At 37.2% G+C, this 25405-nt stretch overlaps 1 protein-coding gene across 2 annotated transcripts in view; it reads right to left on the bottom strand.

The window, feature by feature from the left end:
• Positions 1-25405, bottom strand: part of RNF144B (ring finger protein 144B) — a 257967-nt gene that overhangs the window by 62169 nt on the left and 170393 nt on the right. For both annotated transcript variants that reach the window (XM_072603940.1, XM_072603941.1), the window contains exon 2: positions 17113-17313. In XM_072603940.1, coding sequence (XP_072460041.1) covers positions 17113-17277 — 165 coding nt within the window. In that variant the 5' untranslated portion in view covers positions 17278-17313. The remainder of the gene's footprint in view (positions 1-17112; positions 17314-25405) is intronic.

Genomic DNA, 25405 nt, shown 5'->3' with positions numbered 1-25405 from the left:
GAACTGAACATATTGAAAGATGGATAGAATCCCAATAGAGCCAACCTACCCATTTAAATCTGTAGGTTATTGAGTGCTTCAATATTACTTATTCAATAACTATCCAGTGGCATGTAAGAAATAATCCTTTCCCCCATATTGCCTCTCTCAAGAACCCTAAATCTGTCCCAGGATAGGGCCCCTGACTCCACATTATTCCCAAAGCAATCCAGCTGTGCCAGGTGTTCTCTCTAAACAACCTACCCAGAAAGGAAAGTGACTGATTCCTAGAAAAAGAAACCAAGAATTGAGCTAATTTTACATCCTTCCATTTCCTCCAAAGAAACCTTACACTCTAGAAACCACCAGTTTTCAGGCTTGCATAGAAGCCCCAACAACTAACCTCAGAAAGCAAGTTGCCTAAACAGAGTTACTTAATAGGAAAAAAGAATTGAGTACTGAAATAACTGTCAGAGTAGAAAGCTAAACCTACTAAATGCCACTTTCTCCTCTTATACTTAAAAAAAAAATCACAGAGATGGACACTGTACTTTGATGTATTTGGCAAGTGGTCATCTGGCTTCTCTTTGAACACCTGCAAGGACGGAGAACTCACCACCTCTTGAGGTAGCCCATCTCACACTGGGAAAACTCTAATTATTAGAAAAATTTTTCATGATATCTAGCCTAAATGGGCCCCTTGAACTTCTACCCAATACTGCATTCTATCCTCTGAGACAGAACCTTCAAAAAGTTAAATTAATGCAGGAGGAAGGTGAGAAGTCTTTCTCGTTCCCTCATGTATCTCCCTAGCAGCCTGTGCCTCTGGTCCTGGCCCCGGGGCAGGTTGTCTTCTCTGTGTATATATCCACAAAGGAAAGAATTCTTCACTTTAGGGTTTGGTGGTCAATGACATAAATTCTAAGTTCTTCTGTGGTCAAGGTACTCCTTTGTTGCTCAAGACTCTCACACGTTACACATTTTTACATGTAATTGTAAACAAATTATATATGTATATTATATATATGATAAACTGATGATAAACAAGAAGGAAGGCACCAAGATTATTAAGGGAAAACATGAAAGACTTGAAAGAAGTCAGGGGAAATTAGGAGATAGAGACAAAGAGGGAGACAATTCTAAGAATGGGGGGATAGCCAGTGAAAAGGCACTCATGGTATACACCACTGCTTTTGGTATACAGAACCAATGCTGACACAAAAATGAAGTTTGGATTTTCAAATATGTTTTGGAAAATAACAAGCAGCAAAATCAAAACTCAAAAGCCCTGCCTTCTTTAGATCACCTTTAAGCACTCCCTTGCCCAGAAGGTTGGGCCATATATTTAACTTCCTCTTTGTAGGGTAGGAAACGTACCACTAAGCAATTAGCAAGCTAAGGGTCACTCTGGTAGCTCTGGTACAGCAGAAAGGGTATTAGATCCAGAGGCAAGGGTTCTTTAATCGTTCTTCAGTTGTGTCCAAATCATAACCTTCTTTATAAAGATACCAGAGTAGTTTGTCACGTCCTTCTCCAGTTCATTTCTGAGGCAAACAGGTTAAGTAATGTGCCCAGGGTCACAGAGCTAGTAAGTGTCTGAGGCTGGATGTGAACTCAGATCTTTCTGACTCCAGGTCTGGCACTCTATCCCTTCACCATTTAGTTGCTCCAAGACTCAAAGGAACTGGGTTGAAATCTTACCGGTGTGATCTTGGATACATCACTTAACATTCCTCAGCCTCAGTTTCTTTATCTGCAAAATGAAGGAGTTTGACCTTTCAAAGTCAGAGATTAACCTCTGATCTTTTTCTTAAAAGAACAGTAAAAAAAAAAAAAAATTGAGTGTTTGGATGGTGCAATCTAAGACCAGAATTGTGCTAGCAATTCTTGCTCTAAAGAAATATGTAAATAATAAGTCACAAAAAAATAAAATAAAATAAACACATGGTGCTGTCTGCTAATACCCACACACCTAGCAAGGGAGTGAAACCCATGAAACCCAAACAGTTAGAAGGATTTTTAGTCTCTCAAAGGGTTAACTTTATTCCATGAATTTCTCTAATGAATGAAATTTAAGAGTCAACTGACCTGTACAATTCCAGGCAGACTCTATCCCCTTTCCTCTTTTCTTTCATGGGGGATGTCTGAGTTTCAATGATCTAAATGGTGATCTTTGTAACCTTCTGCCTACAGGAACACAAGAAGAGTCTTGACTGCACCAAAGACAGGAGTTGGAAATTCCCTTCTATAGGAATTCTCTAAGTGTACCTTTTACATTTAAAAGTTGAACCTTCTCTATTCTGCGTGTGTATGTGTTTTCTTCTTTAAGATGGGTAACTGGGATAGAGACAGAAGAAGTTAAGTAACTATTTCTTTTTCAGGAGGAAGATAATCATTGGACAAAGATGTACCACAGCTTTAGCAATGTGACATTAAAAAAAAGAAACTTAAGAAAGATTTAGCTTTCATCAAGATATTTCAAGATCTCAGTTGTTTGATTACAAGATAAAAAGAAGAGCAAAAACGTGTCAGAAAAACAGGCAAACCTCCTGACAGAGAGGTGACATGATGAAGCTGTTAAATGAGACATACTTTGTTGGACATGGACAATGTGGAAATTTGCTTTACTTGACTAAGGATTTTGCTTCCCCCTCCCATTTTTTCCAAGTGGGAAGGGGGGGGATAAAATAAATGCTATTAATCGAAAATATGAAAGAACAATTTAAAAATATAAAAACAGAGAAGAAATGAAAAAATGCAGTGTGCCTGATCTATTATTGTATCACCTTCTAGGTACCATGTTTGAGAGGCACAAAAACGAATAAATCTAGAGGACAGCAACCAGAAATATTATAACTTGGTCTGAAAATCATGGCACTGGAGGAATCATAGCATTTGAGAATTGAAAAGGATCTCAGAAGCCACATACTACACAACCCATACAATTCCATACCTAAAAAGAATCCTCATTACAATACACAACCTGAAAAGTAGTCATGTAGCCTCTCCTATCAACTCTCAAGACAGAAAGTTCTTCTTTGGGCAGCTCTAACTGTGGTAAAGTTTATTTATTTTTTATAGACCTCTCATCTAAACTTACCTCTTAACTTCTACCCAGTGCTCTTGAATTTGTTCCCTAGGGACAAATCAATCAATAATCCCTCCTCTCCTTCCAATTATTGAAGACAGCTATCATGTCCCCCTGAGAATCTTCTCCAGAGTAAACATGACCTACTCCTTCAATCAAACAGAAACAGTTAAGGAATTAATAATAATTAGTCTAAAAATAAAAACTAAAGGAATATATGTTCTAAATTAAAATAGTTTAAATGTTATTAGGTAGAAGGAAAAGATTTATTTTAAATGGTTCCTGAGAACAGACCTAGGACCTCTGGGTAAAAGTCAGAGAATATGAGACATCAACTCAAAATAAAGAAAAAACTTCCTAAAAATTAGAGCTGTCCAATAATGGGGATTGATTCATTTATGAAGTAAGTCACTTTCCAAAATTAATATTCAAGCAGAGGTAAGATAATTTTCTGTAACAGGCTAAAGAATTCCTGTACTGGGTAGCAGGTTAAAATAGGTAGGTGAATCCTAAGGCTCTGTCTCATTCCCGGCTATATTTAAGGCTAATACCAAATCATCATGGCTTAGCATGGGGGTTTTTACTTGCCCTAGACAAGTAATGAAATGAACAGGAAGTAAGGAGCACTGGACATTAATAAAATGTGCAAGTCCGGGAAGATACTTGAGTCATCTCTAATCACCACCCCTACCATTTTCCCACACTCTTCAGGTGCTCTCCGACCCTTCCACTAGTTTCTCTGTTTTCAGGGTTTAAAGGACAATCATTGCTAGTACATTTTAAAATAAGATATTTAAAATGACTCAAAGCAGTTGTAGATCACAATACACTATTTTTTCTACGTTTTTTTCTTTTTATTCTGAACTTTAAAAACACCAATTAAAATAAGCATCCCTATATACAGCACAGGCCAGGAGAGGCACGAAACTGCTAACCTTGCTTACGTAAAACTTGCTTTTCTTAGTTGTACAATAAATTCAACATGCAACTTTCAAAGCTGTGTCAAAGCTGCTCTTAGCCTGGGACCCAAGGGACTTCAAACAGGATCTGTGGGCAGATTTCAAGAGATCCATGAACCATGAGGGAAAAACAATCACATCTCTATTTTCACTAACCTTTAAGTTAAATTGAGCATTTTGTTTAATTATTAATATAATTATGAACTTAATTATGAATTTTTTAAAATTACGAATTTAAACACATAACTATTCTGACATGGACCAAAGAGGTCCATGATACAAGAAAAGCCTAGAACCCTTGTTCTAAAAAGTTGGAACAAAACAATAAAATTCAATCTGGTATGTCTGATCAATCCAGAATAGAAAGCAATTCGGGAAGAATTTCCTACTTAAAAAGAGCTACAGGGAAAATAAAAAAGAAGTTGGGTCAGAATTAGGTATAGGTCAATGTCTTAGATCGTATACCATAATGATGTCAAAATGGAATTCACTTAATAGAATGAATATTAAAGGTCACATAATAAAACAAAAAGATTAAAAGGAGAACAAACTTTCCCAGCTATGACTAAGGACAGAATTGTTAAGCAAGTGACAATCACAAAAGATTGTTACCGATCATGTAGATTACATGTACAAAATGATTATGTTACATTAAAAGGTTTTTACACTAATAAATCAACAATAACTAGGATAAGAATGGAAGCAGTCATTGAGGGCAATAACAAAACCTCTACATGAAATACCTCTAAAAGCCCAATATCCAAGACATATAGAGAACCAAGAGCCATTCCCCATAAGATAAGTGATCAAAGACCATTTATATGAACAAACTACTCTCAAAAGAAATGTAACAGGGAGGATGGAGCCAAGATGGTTGAGAGAAGCCAGGTTGAGCTCTCCCCAGTGAGCGACAGAATCTACAAAAAGATGGAGTGAAACAATTTTCCAGGCCAAAATAACTTAGAAGGATTTCAGGAAAGGCCTGTGTCACTTGGATAAAAGGAGAGCAGAGCCCAGCGTAGGTGGTGTCTGGGCAAGTCAGTTGAATGCTCTTAGCCCCAGAAAAGATCAGCAATTGAGTCCCCATAATCCTGGCTCAGCAGGCCAGCTGTGAGGCCTCCAGCCCCACAGCAACAGGCAAACTGCCAGTCCCAGAACCCAAGGCACAACAGGAACAACCAGTCTGGGCCAACCTAGCACAGTGGGCAAGCTGTCAGTCTCAGAAGCCCCAGTGCAGAAAGTCAGTGGTCAAACCCCTGGTCCTCAATGCAAAAAGCTTAGGATGATGTCCCCTGTACCCCAGAACTTAACTTTTAAAAATGAGCAAAAAGCAAAAAAGAGCCCTGACCATAGAAAGTCACTATGGCCACAAGGAAGATCAAAACACAAACTCAGAAGAGGACAAAAATGTCAAAATACCTATATGTGAAGTCTCAAAGGGGAGTATGGATTGGTCTCAAGCCCAAAGGATTTTAAAAATCAATTAAGAGAAGCAGAAGAAAAATTGGGAAGAGAAACGAGTTATACAAGACAATTACAAAAAAAAAGTAAATCACTTGGAAAAGGAAGCACAAAAATTGACTGAAGACCACAACTCCTTAAAAATAGAATTGACCAAATGGAAGGAAAAAAATCCACTGAAGAAAAAACTCTTTTAAAAGTAAAACTGGTCAAACGGAAAAGGAGGTACAAAAGCCAACTGAAGAAAATAATTCCTTAAAAATTAGGTTTGGGCAAGTGGAAGCTAATGACACTATGAGAGAAAATCAGTCAAATAAAATCAAAAGAATGAAAGATAGAAGAAAATGTAAAATACCTCGTTGGAAGTACAACTAACAGATTCAGGAGAGGTAATTTAAGAATTATTAGACTACCTGAATGGCATGATCAGAGAGAGAGAGAGACAGAGAGAGAGAGAGAGAGAGAGAGAGAGTGTGTGCGTGCGTGTGTGTGTGTGTGTGTTGTGTGTGTGTGTGTGTGTGTGTGCCTGGACAGCATCTTTCAAGAAATTATCAAGGAAAACTGCCCCAATATTCTAGAACCAGAGTGTAAAATAGTCATTGACAGAATTCATCAATCACTTCCTGAAAGAAATCCCAAAATGAAAACTCCAAAGAATATTGTAGCCAAATTCCAGAACTATCAGCATCAAGGAGAAAATATTGCAAGTAGCCAAAAAGAAACACTTCAAATATCAAGGAGCCACAGTCAGGATTACACAGGACTTAGCAACTTCTACATTAAAGGATCAAAGGGCTTGAAATATGATATTCCCTAAGACAAAGGAGTTTAGACTACAACCAAGAAACAACTACCCAGCAAAGCTGAGCATAATCTGTAAGGGGAAAAGATGGACATTCAATGAAATAAGGGACTTGCAAAATTTCCTAAAGAAAAGAGAAGAACTAAACAGAAAATTTGACCTTCAAATACAAGACTTGAGAGAAACATTAAAAGGTAAACAGGAAAGCAAAACAAACAAACAAAAAGATAACAACATGGTATTCAATAAGGTTAAACCAGGGCAGAGGAACCTGTGGCCTCAAGGCACCATGTGGCCCTCTAGGTCCTCAAGTGCAGTCCTTTGACTGAATCCAAAGATTGGTTCTCCAGCCCTGGTTAAACTCTTTACATCCCTACAAGATGGCAAATAAGCATTTGTTAAGTGCCTACAATATGCCAGGCACTGGGGATACAGAGACAAGCAAAAGATAGTCCCTGCCCTCAAAGAGCTCACAACGTAATGGAGGAAACAACACAAAGGACAGTTCAAAAAGTCCATCAAGGAACTGAAGGTCATTAAATCCAGAGAAGAAAAGATGTGATTGTGGAGATGTGGTTGCTATCTTAAGATATTGGAGGGGTTATCATACAGAAAAGGCATTCTAGCCCTTCTGGTCCTTGAGGACACAAATAGAAGTAATGGGTAGAAGTTACAGGAAGGTAAATTTCCACTTAATATGAAAGAAGATTCCAACAATTATGATTGTCCAAAAACGGCATGGATTTACAGTATCCTCTAAAACTAAATATCTTCAGATAGGGTCTGACCCTATCTGAATGACCCTCCCCCTCTGATTTAGAGCTGTAGCATAGAGTATTTATGTTATCAGACAGGGGTTGGACTAGGTGTCCTTTGAGATCCCTTCCAAATCTGTTTTATGATTTAGTGCTTGGGACAGCATGGAATTGAACCTGAGGAATGAATGGGTGGTGGGGGAGGGGAGGAGTATAGGGAAGAGGAATTTGTTAGTTGGGAAATTATATTGACAAATATTTAAAGACATTTGTCTATGGAGAGGAGAAAAATTGCTCAAAAACCATTTCTGGAAGTATAAAATGTTGCAGCTACCATTAAAATCCCAACAGGAGGCATAAAGATCATTATAATCCTTTCTTATCTCTAAGTAGTAGATTATATTATATATATGCATATGTATATGTTTATTACAAAAAAAATGGTAGTTTATTATACTTATCCATCTGTGCTTTATGTCCTAATTAGAAATACCTGACATATCATTTACCTTCAAAGTATTATGGGTTTTGTGTTTTCAGTGTCACACTTTCCATTAGACTCCAGATTTGGTGGTTCAGTTGGCATGATGCCTGTACCCATACTTTGGACTGAATAGTCTCATTCACTGAAAGGGACAATCTCTATTTAGTTTACCAGCATGAAAACATCAACAAAGAAATTCCTATCTCTTCTTAATTGCTAGACTTAGAAATTCCCAGAACGCTGGCTAGGCTGCATAAGAGACCTTGAGTATACAGTGTTAGAATATAGTTATCATGAAGTAGTTAGAAATCTTTTAAATAATTCCTTTTTTCCTAAATGTGCTCTTAGAATGTAGAATAGTTGCATATGAATATGCAACCCTGGTATATTTAGGACAGAAAAGCTTGGTGCAAATGATAAAATGCTTTACCCAATTAAAATGGAAAATAAAATGGTTAGTGTTATTTTCCTGACAGGTAAGTAATTTAGAAGCCTGGAAAGAGTAGTTACAAATTTCTAAGACCATAGTTTTACTTCAGCTGAAAGTTACAAAATAACAATGATAATAAAACTAAAAAAACCAACCAAACAAACAAAAAAACCACAACAGGCCTAGATTCAAATCTGACAGGCTCTTAAAGGCAGAATGTGGACTTTCCTTAAAGGTTTCCCCCCAGGTTTCAAGGGGAGGAAGGTTCAGTCTGAAATGTTTTATATTTCCTCTCACTCTTAAAACATTGGAAAACCCATTTGGCTTGACGGCCTGAATAGAAAGGGAGTTTAACTACTTAGTGCCAAGAAGATGTAATGGAAAAAAAGCCAAGGAGATGGCTGGACCCTATTTTCTTTTTGCTCAGCACATCCTGTCTTTAATCTGAAGCATAAATAGGCCAAACCCAAACATACCAACTCTTTTCACGTGAAATTATCTAGGTTATGAAAACAAGTAATACAGTTTTCATTTTCCCCTTAACTCACAGCTGATAGAAACCACTTCCAAAACAAACCAAGGCAAATCATTGCTTATAAGAGTCGCCTAACAAGTTCTCCCTGCTCTGATAACTAACTCCCAGGAGGAAGTTTGAGTCTCTTCTTTCACTTGTGCTCCAGTTTTCAATTCTGACTTTCAGACAGACTTAGCCACACGTCGCAAAGAAAAAGCTGGGCTCTACCCGTCACCTCTGCTGCTTAGTGGAAACTAATCTTTTGAAACTTGTCTCCAAATTAATCTTGAGTGGGCAAGGTTTTTTATATGGATTGTGTCATTTCAGGATATGGACATCTTTGATGAAAACTAAATGATCCTAAGGCATTTTCCTTAGTGATCAAAAGATAATGTACTTCACAGGCCCCCAAGCAAGTCCAAAAAGTTACCCTTCAATATAAAAATATCCAAGATTTCAATTAAATAGGCAAAGCCACATGTTTTTGACATGACTAATACTCCACCTTTCCCCAATATTGAGTATATGTTGGTGGTGAGCTGCCACGGCAATAAAAGTAACATATTTCACCACTAAATATATTTGTGAATTGTACAATTTCCCAATTCTTTTAATGAGAAACTAGATCCCTACACAATAATAAAATATTTTCCTTATAGACATTCTCTAGGGGTTTTTAAAAATTAGCATAGAATCTCATCTGTAGGAAATGATTTACTATAGTCCTACTTTATAATTTAGAAAATAGTCCTACTTTGCAAACTTATAAACAAACATTATTAGCCTTTAACATTAATTTCTGAGAAATATCAAGCACCCACTATGTGCAGAGCAGTATTCTAGAAGCTGAAGAGAAATACAAGAAGGATGAAAAGAAGGGAAGAAAGAGAGGCGGGAAGGGTGGAAGGAAAACATGAAGAGAGAAAGGTAAGGAAGAAGGGAGGAAAGGAAGAATTTATTAAGCAACTACTATGTTCCATGGACTGAGCTAAATGGTTTATAACTATTATCTTACTTCATCCTCACAACAACTCTGGGAAGTGGGTGCTATTGTTATCCCCATTTTATAGCTCAGGAAAGAGAGGCAAACAGAAATTAAATGACTTGACCAGGGTAACACAGCCACAAGTGTTGGAGGCCAGATTTTACCACAGGTCTTCCTAACTCTGACCCCAATGCTTTTATTTACCGTCCCACCTAATTACCTACAAGAATAAGGAAAAAAGTTGCCGCCTTTAAGATGGTACATTATTATGAGTTAGTCTTACAAAGGTGTGAAATATAGAGAAATTGCTATCATTAAAATCCAAACAGATATACAAGGGAGAAAATTATTATATGCTTAGATGAGAAACCCGTGTGTGTGTGTGTGTGTGTGTGTGTGTGTGTGTGTGTGTGTGTGTGTGTGTGTGTGTGACAATGGAAAGGGAAATGCATCAAGAAACAGGACTTGGGTTCCTCAAAAACTCTATTAGATAGGGTCATGAGGTCCTTTCAGCACTACATCTTTGATCCTTAGTGCAGTCCATTAATTTTGTTCAACATCAGTTCCCTCATCTATATTATAAATAGAGAGGAATTAAATAAAAAAATCTCTAAAGTACTACGAGAAGACTCTTCTTAAGTTCAAATCTGGCCTCAGATACTTACTAGCTGTATGACCCTGGGCAAGGTATACTTAACCCTATTTACCTTAGTTCTTCATCTACAAAATGAGCTAGAAAAAGAAACCACTCCAGTATCTTTACCACAAAAATCTCAGAGGTCATAAAGAGCCAAGAGCGAGTGAATAACTCAACAACAAAGTCCTTTTTAGCTGTAGATCAGGAATTCATTAGCTGGAGTCCATGATGTATTTTTTTTTTCATTTTAACAAATATTTTGGTAACTGTATTAGTTGCTTTCTTTTATAATTATATATATTTAAAAATATTATTCCAAGAAAGACTTTACCAGACTGCTATGTCAAGGAGCCCCTGACACAAAACAGGTTAGCAGCCCTAGTTCTATGATCATGATCCTGAGATAATCAAATATGAAAAGATACTTCTAGTTATAAAGATTGGAGGAAGGGAAGGATATGGATAAATCAGAGAACGCTTCATGAAAGAAACAGCACTTAATCAAGGGTCTTACAGGATGAGAAAAATGTCACTAGAGATGAAAGGTGTGGCATATATTTACTTTACTCCCCCATAAAATATCAGAGTAGAATTTATGGAACTGTTGTGTTGGGAGGAACTAGATAGTTTCTAAAAGGTTCAGCTCATTCATTTTACAAAAAAATGAACTGACTAAGGTCAAAAAAGAAGGCAATTTGGGAAGAAGCCAAGTTCCCCATATTTCCTTGTCCTGTTCTCCTTCACCATGCCACTACCACCAAGCCTGTAAGTTTATGCTAATAAGGCCACATTTAACTAGCTTCAATTGCTTGGAATTAAATTCATCACCACAATTCATATGATAAACCAATCACTTCATATTTTTTATCTGAGAGCTCTGAGTAGGAAAGAGACCGATACTACCCACCATCAGATTTAGTCTTTTCATTCACACAGGACCACTATGACCTGAAGATGAGGCAGCGTAATCTTTCCAGTCCCAAACACGGTCTCTGCTACATTGAAGCTCCCTGAAGAAATGTTTGGGTATACTTAATCACAGTATGGGACAGCTAGGTGGTACAGTGGATAAAATGCTAGACGCAGAATCGGGAAGACTCATCTTCCTGAGTTCAAATCTGGCCTCAACACTTACTAGCTGTATGAACCTGGGCAAGTCATATAACCCTGTTTGTCTCAGTTTCCTCATCTAGAAAATGAGTCAGAGAAGGAAAAAGGAAATGGCATACCACTCCATTATCTTTGCCAAGAAAACCCCAAATGTGTCACGCAGAGTCAGACATGACTGAACAACAACAATCATGGCACAGTGGTCAGGCTAGAATATCTTTAGAGCACCATGAAAAAGTATGGGGATAGTACTATAATGCATAGGACTATACTGTACTTTAGGACTACCATATACTATACTGTATACTAAGACTATAAGGAGTAATAGATAGTGTAATAGATAAGTGTAATAGACAGTAGGGCAAAGTTCCTTCTATTTAAGTGTTATTTTATAAATAGCTAACATCAATATGGAATTTTTAAGGTTTGCAATGAACTTTCTACGTAATATCTCATTTAATCCTGACAACACACCTGTGAAGCAGATGCTATTTTTATCACCATTACGCATAAAAAGGAAACTGAAGACAAGAAAATTTAAGCAACTTTCTCAAGGATATACAGCTAACTGACTATCCTGACTATCCACTACACCATCTAAGTGTCAATAAACACACATGACTTCAGTAAAATCCGTCACTACTTCCTCCTTTCCACTCCCATAAGCCTACCAGGTTGCTATGTGAGCACAGTCACATTAATTTCTTCATGCGTCACAAAAGCCAAAGGAATATCTGAGGTCTTTATACTGTCTGCATGTGTAATTCTGAAGTGAAAAGTTTTATGTGATGATCATGGAGCTTCTTTCTTTGAGTTGCCAAAGGAAGGGAAAAAAGAATAGAAGAGGAATGTTCCTCATGAGCCTCACTGAGAACACCTTTTTGCACCCTAGTCTAAACACACACACAACCCCACTCGAATTGATGGGCACTTACTTTGGCAGTAACACAGGTTATAGGAGGAATAAGGAAAAGTTAATTTTTTATGGGTACAGCAATTTCTCAGCCGGAAGAACACCAAAAAAAAAAGTAAAAGAGGATAAATCGATTTTGAGTTTTCAACAAAGAGAAGGAAGTACTCTAATGTCTGAAACTGGGCGGTCCAATATTCTAATTTCACAAGCTCCCAGTCTCAAGCTGCTGAAGCAAAAAAAGGAAGCAATTCTGTTGCTTTAAAAAAAAAAAAAAAGAGGAACTAGGTGGCTATGAAAACAACGTAAGTATCATTGTTACCTTCTGGTGAATCTAAGTTATAATACAGCATAGTTTCTACTTCGTATAGCAGAATCAACTTAATCAGATTTAACATTGCCTTCAACTCTACATGGTTAAATTTCATCACAAAACATGAATTCTACTTCCTATTTTAGGTACCTGTAAGACCCCTGGAAAAAGCTTCCATTCTGATTTTACTTTTGTTTCAAGGAATAAAAAATCTTTCCGATAATGCAAACACTGGAAGAAAGCAGAAAATCTGAGATTTTGTCCCAAGCCTGAGACATCCAAGTCATTCAACCTCTCGCAGATGACTCCCAGAACTATACATCCAGTTCTCATTTCTCTTCTGAGATCCAGTCTCACATCATCAACTGCCTCTTGGACGTCTCAAACTCAGCTTGTTCAAAATAGAACTCATTATTTCCCCCAACCCTCCCCATGTCCAAACTCCTCTATTATTGTCAAGGCACTGATGTCCTCTCAGTCATCCAGGCTGGCAACCTCAATGTCATCCTTGACTGTCATCTGTTGTCAAGCCTTGTTGTTTCTACTTTCATAGCATCTCTCCCAGAGGTCTTCTTTCTCCTCACACAGCTGCCTCTGTGGTGCAGGACCTTATCACTTCAAGACTAGATTATCAAGTAACCCACTTGGTTTCCCACCTCAAGTCTCTCCCCACCCCAAACCATCCTCCATACAACCGCTAAAGTGATTTTCCTAAAGTGCAGATCTGACCATATTACACCCCCAATTCAATCCCTTGTCTGCTTTTTAAAGCCCTTCACAATCTGGCCTCTTTACTCCCCTCCGTTATCTACAATCCAGGCTTGCTGTTCACTGCACTCAATACCTCCATCTCCTAAATGTCCCTTTTCACTGGATGTCCCCCATGCCTAGCTCTTCCTCCTTACTTCCACCTTTTGGATTCCTAAGAGGCTTTGGTTCAAATCTCTTCTTCTTCAGGAGGCCTTCTCTGGTCCCCATGACCCACTCAAACCACTTTCTCCTGCTAATGCTTTCTCCCTCTGAGGGAAAGGATACATACACTTAAACTGTATGTATCATTTAGATACTAACTTTTGTATGCTGTATTCTCCATTAGAATGTGGGCTCCTTGAGGGATCCTTTGCCTTTCTTTGTATCCTCAGCACTTAACACAGTGCCTGAAGCATAGTAAGTTCTTAAGGCTTGTTGAATGATTGAGCATAATTTTCTTCCAAGTAAAATTCAAACAGTACTGCTCCAGGCTAATAAACATTTCCAATGAAACGATCATCTCTCTGGTTGAACAGTATACCTCTCTTGATATCTTCAAAATCTCAATCTGGAGAACTTTCCATCTCTCCTGAATTGACTTCCCTTGTAAAAGTTGAAGCCATGGGGACCCTACTTATCCTTCCTATGAACTCTTTTAAATTTTCTCTCCAAAAACCTAGCTATGTCTGGTTTTCTTCTCCTTTTCCAATGAGGAAGTGGTCACTTCTCTGCTCCACTGCACAACAGTAAACAGTTCCTCCTTATTGAGGAGAATTAGATCCAAAATAAATAGCTCTACTTTTTGTTTCTTTGCCTGTAGAAGGAAGAAACAATAATCAAAGCAAGCCAATAAATGATTAGTTGTTTGGTTTTGGGCAAAGAAAGTTTAAACAAATTTCAAGATAATTAAGGTCCCTTATCACTACTGTGGCATGTACCTCCACAGGAGACTTGTGATCTGTTTTCTGCTTCCCAAATTCCTCTTTCACTTAATTGTTCAAACAGATTGTCTACAGAAATTATCTCTAAATGCATTTGATCACATAGCACTATTAGTAAAAAAAAAAAAAAAAAAATGAGCATGTAGTCCCATGTGTAGATTTACTTATTCATAAATTATATCTATGTACATTATAAAATTCAGATTAAAATAGAAATGTTAGAAGGATGAGATAAAAATAAATAATACTTGTTCCTGAAGTCAATAAGGAGCCACTGAAATTCACTGAGTGGGGCGAGTGACTTGGTCAGACCTGTGCTTTAGGAAAGGTGCAGGAGGATGGGTTAGAGTAGGGAAAAGCTGCAGGAAAAGAGACCAATTAGGAGATTATTGTAATAGTACAAGTAAGAAGCAATGAGGGCCTAAGATAGGATGGTGACTGTGTAACTAGATAGAAGGGGATATGTAGGAGAGATATGGAGATAGAAACAGCAAGATCTGCCAACTACTTGGACATGTGGAATGAGGAAGAGGAGGAAAAGATGACTGGGAGGTTGCTAAACCCAAGGTGATTAGAAGGAAGAACAGTGGTGGCTTAACAGTAATAAGGAAGTTTGAATGAGGGATGAGTTGGGGGTAGGGATAGGATGGGAAGATAATGTAATGATACTTGTGATCTATATCAGAAATCATCCAACTCATCCAACCTGGTCATTCTATAGATGCCTTCTATCCCATCAAAAATGAAAAGGTGGGGAGGAGAGGCCAGAATCTTCCTCAATGGTTATTTCTACTAAAAGTAAAACCTACCCTCTGAGGCACACCTGCCACTACTATCAGGAGAACATCAGCTGAGCTGATGTCCAGCTTAGAATGAAGGAAGATGAAAACTTGCAAAGAAAGGAGAGGGCAGAGTGGGGGAGTGTTAGAGAGTAAGGATAGATAACAATTGTTATCGTTGGTATCAATGGTAGGTCCCACCATTGCCACTTTTATTCCCAACCTCTGACTAGTGGATCAACCATTGGAGTTAAGCCATGGACCCTCTAGGGACCACGCCTTCTCTCCACCCCTTCCTACCCCACATTTGGAGACCACTGGTCCAAAGGATATTCCAATGACAATATCCCTTCATTTCTGCCTCTGCTGATATTAAACCAAATGCTCTCCCAACTTTAGTGTTTAGGTTTCCTGACATGGATCTTTGTGATATGTAAAGTTCCTCTACCTTACTCACACATTTTGCCTTTCTTGTTCCTTTAGATAAATGCATGTCCTTTAAAAGCCATATTCTAGTTAAAAGTCTCATCCCCAAAGTCTCATAAATCCCTATGGGTTAAGATCTCTATGTCACCTTACTTGCTTCTCACTTTCTATGCAGACATCTGAGAGAACAGGTTTAATTGCTGGTTCCTTTCTTGGACCTTTATCTCTTGTAAAATTTCATGTCCCAAAACAGCAGCTGTTCTTCCTACAATGAAACTGCTCTCTGCTAAATAGCTTAGTGAATATCTATAGACAGCTTTCCTAATTCTTTTTATTTTGAAGTCTTCTAGATGAGATTTCTAAGATTCCCAAACAATGCTTCTTACCATTCCTATTTAGTATACTCCATCCCTGACCAGGGGTCTATCATCAATATACTTCAAGCCATAGTCCAGAAATCCAAATCTTATTTTAATGTCCCATCTTCTTAAATAGCTGTTCACTTCTCAATTTCGATCCCTCCTTTTCTAAGTCCTTGACTTTAATTCTACTCATTGCCATAATTAATATTATTACGTGTGCCTTTATGATCTTTAATTTCTTACCTACAAAGTCATAATCTTCAACACTGATTTCTAAATTCCTTCTATTAACACTGATTTTGCTCATAGGAATCATCAGAAATAGTCATCCTGATGACAAGTCTTGAGAGATTCTCCTATATGTTCTTGAAACATGTTCCAGTAAGACATCAGACCTCTCTATTATTATCAGGTAAATAAATATGGGAATCTTAACCCTTCACTATTTGCTTCTTCTTCATCTTATGCTCATCTCTCACCTGACAACACCTGTGGATCCGTAACATCATTCCTTGGAGGAAAAGAAGCTGCTTCCTTCACAAGTGGTACAGTTCCCTCATACTGAGGATACAGAACATTAAAACTTTCATATGCTTTTCAGACAAGCTAATTACTAACCATGCCTTTCTCATCTTAAAACTCAGTGTCTACGTAGAATACTTACTCCATAGGCTAAGGACTTGTGAACTAAGATATTTTGCTTTTTTCATCCAACCTTGGGGTGAATTTTTCCAAAGGTAGGGTTTTTTTTTTTTATATATGTCTATATCAATACAAAGAGGCAGAGAAAGAGAAAAAGAGAGAAAAAGAGAGAAGACAGGGACTGGATGTCTGATTTCATTGCAGAAAACTCTAGGATGAGGATACTCCCTTTACCAATGTCATTCAGCACTCTCTACAATTCAGTCTTAGAGAGCTGCTTAGGGGACTGAGGGGTTGTGACTTGCCCAGGGTCACACAGCCAATATGTGCCAGATGTAAGACTTAAACCCAGGTCTTCCTGGCTCCAAGGTCAACATGTGATCCACTAAGTCACACTTTTCTCATATATATGTAAAAATTTTCTGGTTTGCCATTCAAATATTATTTAGAAGAAAAAAATTATCTATATAGGGTAGTTTTAGTAAGCGAGTAATAATTTTTAGCATTCTAACAAAAATGAACCTGGAAGAATCAAAATTAATATGGTAAGTGTAATCTCACTGCTAAGAATACACCCTTCTAAAAATCTGTTATTCCTAACAGTCAAACCTGTCCAAAGCTGGAATAGGCTGCTGGTAAGGAGAGGAATTTCCCATCACTGGAAGATTTCAGGTGGAGACTGGTTCCCAGAAGATCTCAGCTCAGGTAGCAAAAAGACAACCTCTAAAGTTCCTGCTCAAAACTGCACTAAAAGTTGCTTTGATCAAATGGTCAAGGAAACTTACCGATGTACAAAAGATGCACTGACATTCCTGCAAAATGGTCATCTTGTCCAGAGAATATTCACAAAGACAGAGCTTGCAAGTGACCAAAGGATCCAAGGAGAGTTCTCCAGTTGATGGGTTTTCCATTGTCATGGTTGGATAGCAGAGCTCACCAACAGAGCCCATCAGTATGTCTGGACACTTCTTGGATCTTCTTAATCCCTGCAATCAGATTTCAGAACTTAAATACTCTGATCCATATTACTCAAAATAACCCTAACAGCATTCACATAAAGGACTACATCAAGTTAGGGCATGACTGGGAGTGTTATGTACCTTACAAAGTTTTGGTTGGGGAGGAGGTTAAAAATTAAGTTTATACATTCATAGCAATTAACAAAGTGATATGGTTCGGTGCAAAGAGTACTGAACTTCCAGCTATCACTTTCAACTCGTGTTACTTAAGCAAGTCATTTCTATCTTTTTGTATCCTCAGCACTGAACATAGTACCTGGCACATAGTGGGCACTAATTAAATGTTTATTGGTTGACTGACTGATTTGACTCCCATGGGCCTCAAGTTCTTCCTTGGTCAAATGAGGAGGTTGGAGTACGTGATCTCTGAGGTTCCCTTTAGTTCTAGAGCTATGACTCTATGAATTCAAGGATCATGCAAGAACATAAGAACAATCCCATTTTACTTATTCCATTCCAACTAACTGCTTTCAAGGAAAGATAAGGACAACTTCTGTAGTCTCACAGCTTTCACTAAAGTCACAGGAGTCTGATAGGCCAATTCTACTTTGGGAACATCCGGCTCCCAACTGAAATAAAGTATGCTTGAGCTAGAGGAGGGAGGTGGGGAACCATGGGCAAATGGGAGATCTAAGAGCCTCTAGTTTAACTCTGTGGGTTTTTTTTTTAAAGAATTATATTTAAGAAGATGTAAGAAAATTATATCAAGAAATCCTGAAAGTAATTTTCTCTTAATAATGTATCTAAAATCTTTACATTTTGTAATAACTATAAGTTTTACAAGGCTTTCATTAAAAGATTAAAAAATCCCCCAAGTTCTTATAGTTTAAAAAAAAATGGCTATCCAATTAAACCCCAAATCTTTTTTTTTCTTTTTTGAGAAAACTGAAACTTTCATTTTAGAATGACTATGATACTACACACATTTTTTTTGAGAATTAAGGGTTGGATTTTTTTTTATTCTACTTTAAGAACCACTTTTGGCAGAAATGCACAATATCTGAGGCACTGTCCCAGTAGGACAGCTGTCAGAAATGTCCAATATCTGTTAATGAAAATAAGTTATAGAATAATGTATAGTATAATCGATTTGGAGCTTGAAGAGCCCCTGGAGACTGCCAAGTTCAATTCACTCATTTTACAGATGAGGAAACTAAGGGACAGTGAAGTGACTTCCCAAGATAACATAGTGAATATTTGTGGCAGGATCTGAACCTAGATCTTTTGACTTCAAGATAAGTATCCCATCTGCTCTTCCAGAGGCATCAAACAGAAGATCCACAACACTCCTGAGTGCAACCAGAAACAGATTAAAATATAATTGAGAAGATTCACGATGGAAAATGCTCTCCACATCCAGAAAAAGAACCACAGAGTCTAAACACAGATCAAAGTGTACTATTTGCTCTCTTTTTTTGTTTTGTTTCTTCTTTTTCCTAGTTTCATTGTTTCTAATTCTTCTTTATAACATGACTAATGTGAAAATATATTTAATATGAATGCATATGTAGAGCACATATCAGACTGCATACCAACTTGGGTAGGGAGAAGGAAAGGGAACGGAAGAAAATTTAGAATTCAAAATCTTATGGAAGTGAATGTTGAAAACTAAAAATTAATTAATTAATAAAAATATAATTTGAAATATTTGACAAAATAAATAAAAAATACAATAAACATGGATCATGTTAACATGTGGCTTTCTACGTCAATGTGTAGGGATCCTTATGTATGGTTTCATGGTCCCTATTTCTATTTCATACCACTGCCCACTACCACATTAACTCCCAATGCATCATCAAAAGTTACAAATGAAAGACTGGAAATCTGAGGTCCAAAGAAGTTACAGGTTTTACCCAATATCAAACACTTATTAAGGACTTTCAGAAACTATTATAATTCAGTTTGGGTTGAATAGTGAGAGGAGGTGGTAAAGGAGTGGGGGAAAGTCTCCTATCCATTTCCTAAACCTGTGATTACCACAATATGCATGTAGTCCTCAACTATCTCACGGTAACCACTCAGTTCCACTTACTGACAGGGAAATGAAGCCTAGCAACTTGAGATGTACATGCAGATAACATCAAGGGGGCCTGAGCCAAGCCAAAGGATACTCCCCCAAATACGACAGCCACAGAAAACGGAAACAAGGTATTCACAAGAGAATGCTTAGCTCAGATCCCTGGTTATCATGCATACAGACAGATCACCAACTCCTTTTAGAAGTATACAATCACAAGTGTTTTCCTGGTGTTATGTGGGCAGGGTACTTTACCATGTAGATGGTAAAGCTAGTTTAATCACTGGGGGTCAAAAGGTACTTGGATCAATTCTGTTATAGTAAATTTCTCATAGTAATAGTCACAAGAAGTGACATCTTACTTAACTAAGCTCCTGCTTCCCATCCAATTATTCAATTAAATATTCAGTCTCTATATCAAATCCAGCACCTAAAGGTTTGCAATTTTCTTTAGATTCTCTTGAGTTGTTGGGTGTGGGGAGAATGAATACATAGAATTATGTTCATTCTTGACTGAACCAAGTCAGGAAACTATCACTTGTTTTACTTATTTCCAGAAAGCCTCAATTTCAGGGAAGATACTCTAGTTCCTGGGAAATCTTCACTACATGTCACTGATCTTTAGTCTCATTCATTAGCTGCTTCTTCACCACTTTCAAAAAAGGTGACTACATAGCATATCCGAATAAGCAATGCTGGTATGTACACATAATAATGGGAAAAAGATTTCTTCGCTAAATGTTTCTTGAACAGGGAATGGGGGGGAAGGGGGAAGTAGCTGGACTTTTTTAAGTGGCAAAGACTTGGAAACAAAATAGGTGCCCATCAACTGTGGAATAGTTCAACAATCTGTGATATGTGAAAGTAACAGAATATCACTCCTTCATGGGAAATGATGCATATTTAGAATTCACAGAAGCATGGAAAGATTTATGCGACTTATGTAGGGTAAAGGAAGCACAACCAGGAAAATAATGTCCATAATTACATTAACATACATTAACCACAATAATATACAGTTATCCCTTCCATATCACGACTTTACCCATTGCAGTTTCACTATATCAGAGGTCGGCATGAGAAATTAAAAGGAAATTTTGGGGGTTTTGAGGAAGCTACAGTCAACACACAAACAGCACAGAAAAAGCTTAGAAACTCATAAAATCTATGTATAGTACTGTATAATATCAACACATTTTATCTTTTAATACCATCATAATTCAGACTTCTTCTCTGCTACAGAGGGAGGGCCAAAAAATTTTAGGTGGATTTTCCATATCATGATGTCCCTAACCCCGATATGTGGAAGGAATAACTGTACATGTGGGAAAAAAACAAACCTGAATTCTCATTAGCTATAATAGCCAAGCTTGGCCTCTAAGAATTAATACAAAAATATACCTTGCTCTCTTCTTTTCAGAGGTGGAGAACTGTGGGTATGGACCATTGCAGACATGGTCAGTGTGTGTGTTAGTTTTGATGAACTGCTCTCTCCCCTCTTTTTAAGTTTTTTATTAGATGGGATGACTTGCTAGATAGCAGGAATGGGAAGAAAATATTCAGAAATGAACATGAGGTTTTATTAACACATCAACAATTTTTTTAAGGAGAAAAGGCTGTCAGAAACTTCTCCTATATCCAAAGGGTTTGCTACATATAAGAATGTCATCAGGATAGCACAGTTTAAAAAGCACAGTCCTGACACTCCTACCTGGCAACATGCTTGTGAATTTTTCAAAGAAACCAAGACATTAGTCACAGTTCCACCCATCACAAGGAGGGCATGGCTGAAAGAAATGAAAAATGCCAGATGTACCTAAACTTTTTTTAAAGTGCAGTATAAAAAGACATGGATTGATACCGTAAGATGAAATTTAAGGAAAAGGATAAAGAGTTTTCTAGCTGAAAAAAAATTTTTAAAGATTTTTTAATACTTGAAAATCCTCTATCTTGCCACATAAGCCTGTAGTTTTCTGGAAATTATAGGAGATATTTCTTTTAGTTTAAATATAGACCTTGTACATGATGAAAAGTACAATAAATGTTGCCCTTTGCTTTTAAGAGTTTCATATACCATGGAAAAATCTGGAGAACCAAGAGCATCCACAAGAAGAATCAGGGCTTCCTGAAGGTATAGTGGGTTCTCTTTCATTAGAGGTCTAGTATACTCTAGATGTCCATTTTAGGAGGATGTGATAAAGGGAATTCTTATACAAGTGATGGTTGAGCTAGATGGCCTCTGAGATTCCCTGCAAATCTGGAATTTTGAGGAAATGAAGTTATTCTTAGCATTCATCTCTAAGGCAGATGGAAAAGAAGGAAAGGAAAGTTATATATTCAATCTTCTAGAGGCACACATGATCAGAAATGACCCAGTGAGCAGAAGGAAGAAACAGCATTATTCCATTAATTTTTCTGTCAATAAAAGAACCATACTTTGGAAAATAATTTGTTAGTTCAGTGTTAAAAGTACCTCCAGGCTGGCATAGTGAGATTACCCATGATTTATAAGCTGGCTATCTTATCCACAAGTACAAGGTCTGTATTAATAGTAGGGGATATAAAGCAAAACAAGTTCACCACTATCCAGCTCTTAAGTATAGACAACCGCAAATCCAGTAGAGGCAGTGGCATAGTTTAAAGAGTACTTACTCCCTTGGAGAGAAGATTCAAATCCCAGCTTAGACATAATCTTTCAGAGCCTCAGTTTCCTCATGTACAAAAATGAGGATAATAATAACATCTACCAAACAGTGTTGCTATGGATAATAAAATGAGATAATATCTGCAAAATAGCACTCTGTAAAAATCATTATTTTTCTCATTATATGAGGATAATTCTTTACCTACTTTCATAAAACATTTATAAAGAAAATGCTTTATAAACCTCAAAAGTTTTATATATATATATATATATATATATGTACATATATTTAATTTATTTTATTAACAGTTACTACAATTATGGGATCATAGATTCAGCTCTAGAAAAGACCTCAAGGGTCATCGGACCGATCCCTCTTGTTTTAAAGTTGATGAAACTGTGTCTCAGAAATGTGACTTGCTGAAGTTCACAGCATAATAAATATCAGGGGCAAGAGTCAAATTCAGGTCCTTGGACTCTAAATCCAACATTCTTTCCATTGTATGAGTAGGCCCCAATGGTTTTTGTTCTACAAACCTCTTTCACTTGCAAAAGATGCATTTTGAACCCCCAGGGTAATATAATATTCATAATATCTTTTTATATTTATTCATAAGGTGCTACACAATAACATACATGATCATACTAGCTTTGAATCATTGCAGAAACAAACTTACAATGCTTTAAACATGCATATGTTGCCACAGAGAAAAAATACATTTGTAACCTAAATGGGCAACTGTTTACTGCTTAAGGTGCCATTAAAGAATGTTCAACGTTGAACCTCTTGAACTATCCCCATAAGACACTAAATGGAAACCCATACAGTATACTGTTTCATAGACTACAGTTGGAATCCAGTTGGATTCAGTCAAACGGCGGCACTTGAGGACCTAGAGGGCCACATGTGGCCTCGAGGCTGCAGGTTCCCCATTCTTGGGCTACATTATGCCTATTAAGTCGTTTCTGTGTCAAGTGCTAATGAGAAAGGGGATTTGAGTAGCAAAGAATACGATCTGGAAGAAAAAATAAACACAGTAAACTTGAGTTTGTTTAAAAGGACAACCACAGAAAAAAATTTATCTCAAATTATAAACATTCTATGTGCTTAAACGTCTCTGACTCTCGAATTGAGCATGGTGAAGGAGTCGTGATGAAAAATGCTACCCACATCCAGAGAAAGAATTGATGAAATCTGAATGCACATCAAAGCATACTATTTTCCACTTTTTCATGGATTTTTTTAATCTGCTTCTTTCACAACATGACTAATGTGGAAATATGTTTTACATGATTGTACATATATAACATCAAACTGCTTACCATCGAAGGGAGGAAGAAAATTTGGAACTCAAAGTTTTTTTTAAAATAATGTTTAAAATTGTCTTTACATGTAATTGGGAAAAACAAAACATTAAGTAAAAAGGAAATTAGTATGGGTTTGGGGGGGGAGGTTTAGGAGGAGGAAGAGGAATAGGGCAAGAAGGGAAGGAGGGAAGGAGGAAGGAGCTTTTTCCCAGTTTATACTATGTTTTTAAAAGGAGACCCAGCAGTTCTACCTATGTCTATAAACGTCTTCTGTACTATAAAGTACTCATTATATGAGAGGAGCCAAGCACTGATAGGAGAGAACAGGAAAACCATTTTCTCTCCTGTGTTTGCATTAAGACTGCTGAAGAAAGGAACACTTCAGAAGCAGGGCAGGAAGCACAGGGTGTATAAGGAATTTTCATATTCTGCTGGCAACCCAAAAAAGCAATGTACTCCCAAAAATATGCAGTGGGTGGGAGAGCTCTGACATTGGAGGTATTTTTAACTAATGTAGCTGCAGCCTGTTAGACTATCCAAAATCAGAGGTAGCTAATTTTTTGCAAAACTATAATAATAAAGAGGGGGAAATGGAAGAATAATGCTCTAACAGGATAATTATATGAAAATTTTACAAACTTTTCCTTAAGTAGTGCTTTAGCAATAGGGCACTTAACAGAGTAATAGGATCATTAATCTTTTCACAACCAGAGTTACCCAAATTTCCAATCCCTAGTACACTGCAGCAAATGGGTATTTAAACCTCTGTGGAATTCACTGTAAATAGGTTATGAAGTCAAATGTAATATGAATTATCTGTGGAGCTGTCTCATCTCTGGATAGACCTGGGAAATTATGGGAAGGCTGACTCAGGAATAAAGGACAAAGAAAGGGAAACCCATGACTGTTTGTCTTTAATGAGACAAAACATTCAGTGCCAGGACTGTGATGTAAGTGGAATCACAGACTTGATGAGATAACACATCACTGGGAAAGTGCAACATAGAAGAAGTTTTCCAAGAAAGGAAGGTGTAAACAAAGGAATAAACCACAGAAGAGAGAGTACCGCCATGTATAGTCAAACTATAACACAAATACTGGCACCTCCCCGTAACAGTCTTCACATGTTGTTATCTTCTCCCATCCTATAGCTTAAAAAAGCTGAGAGGGTCTAACCCTTACGTAGTTATGAATACTCCCCCCATGGCTCCTGGGACATACTGACATACCCTGCTAAAATTTACCAACAACCTAAAAATGAGCAGATAGTGCTGATGCTCCAAACCCAATGATTCATTTAGCCGGTGGTTGGTATCGTCAGTGTGAGCTATTAGCCAACAAAATATGTTGAATCTGGCAGTGCACAGATCACTGTTGGACATTATGGCTAAGTGTCAGCACCCAGGTAAAAGCATATAATAAAGGAAGCCAGACAAGTCAGCTGATGGCAACATGAACACAAATTTCATTTCGAAGGAAAAGAATGCATCCCTTAAATTAGATTGTAAGGCAGGTTACCTTCAATTAAACCATTTATCAGTTAGAAGTATTACAAAACTGTATCAGATGGAAAAACTGAAGGTACATTCTCATAGATCACAAATCTCACTACATTGAATAGACAAGTTATTATACCTTGATCAGGATAGAATGCATATTCAAAGATAACCGTAAGAAACTGCATAATGTCCCCTCAAAAACAAAATTAAAGCATAACAGAATCAAGTTCAAATTAACACATAATAACCACACACATACAAAAAAAAATCTATTATATAGTTGAGGAATCACTTTGAGGACCTAGACTGGGCAGGAAAAGACTTGGAAGTTTCAGCAGACCAAAGTTGGATGAATCAGCAACAAGATGCTACTCAAAAATCAAACAGGATAATAGTATGTTACAGAACATTTGAAATAGGTTACACTAACACTGATTATTAATACATGATCCAGCAAGTAATCCGTCAGGAATACTCGACTTCTGCCAGAGTACTGTGGCTTGTTTAGACCATTATCACCTCTGTGTTTTGAAGAGGATATGTAGAAACCATAAGTGACCCAGAGAAAAATAAGAATTAACGATTCAG

This window comes from Notamacropus eugenii, chromosome 4 (assembly GCF_028372415.1).
Source record: "Notamacropus eugenii isolate mMacEug1 chromosome 4, mMacEug1.pri_v2, whole genome shotgun sequence".
In the NCBI taxonomy this organism is placed as follows: domain Eukaryota; kingdom Metazoa; phylum Chordata; class Mammalia; order Diprotodontia; family Macropodidae; genus Notamacropus; species Notamacropus eugenii.
The sequence above is the reverse complement of the archived record's forward strand: the minus strand, read 5'-3'. Positions and strand labels throughout refer to the sequence as shown.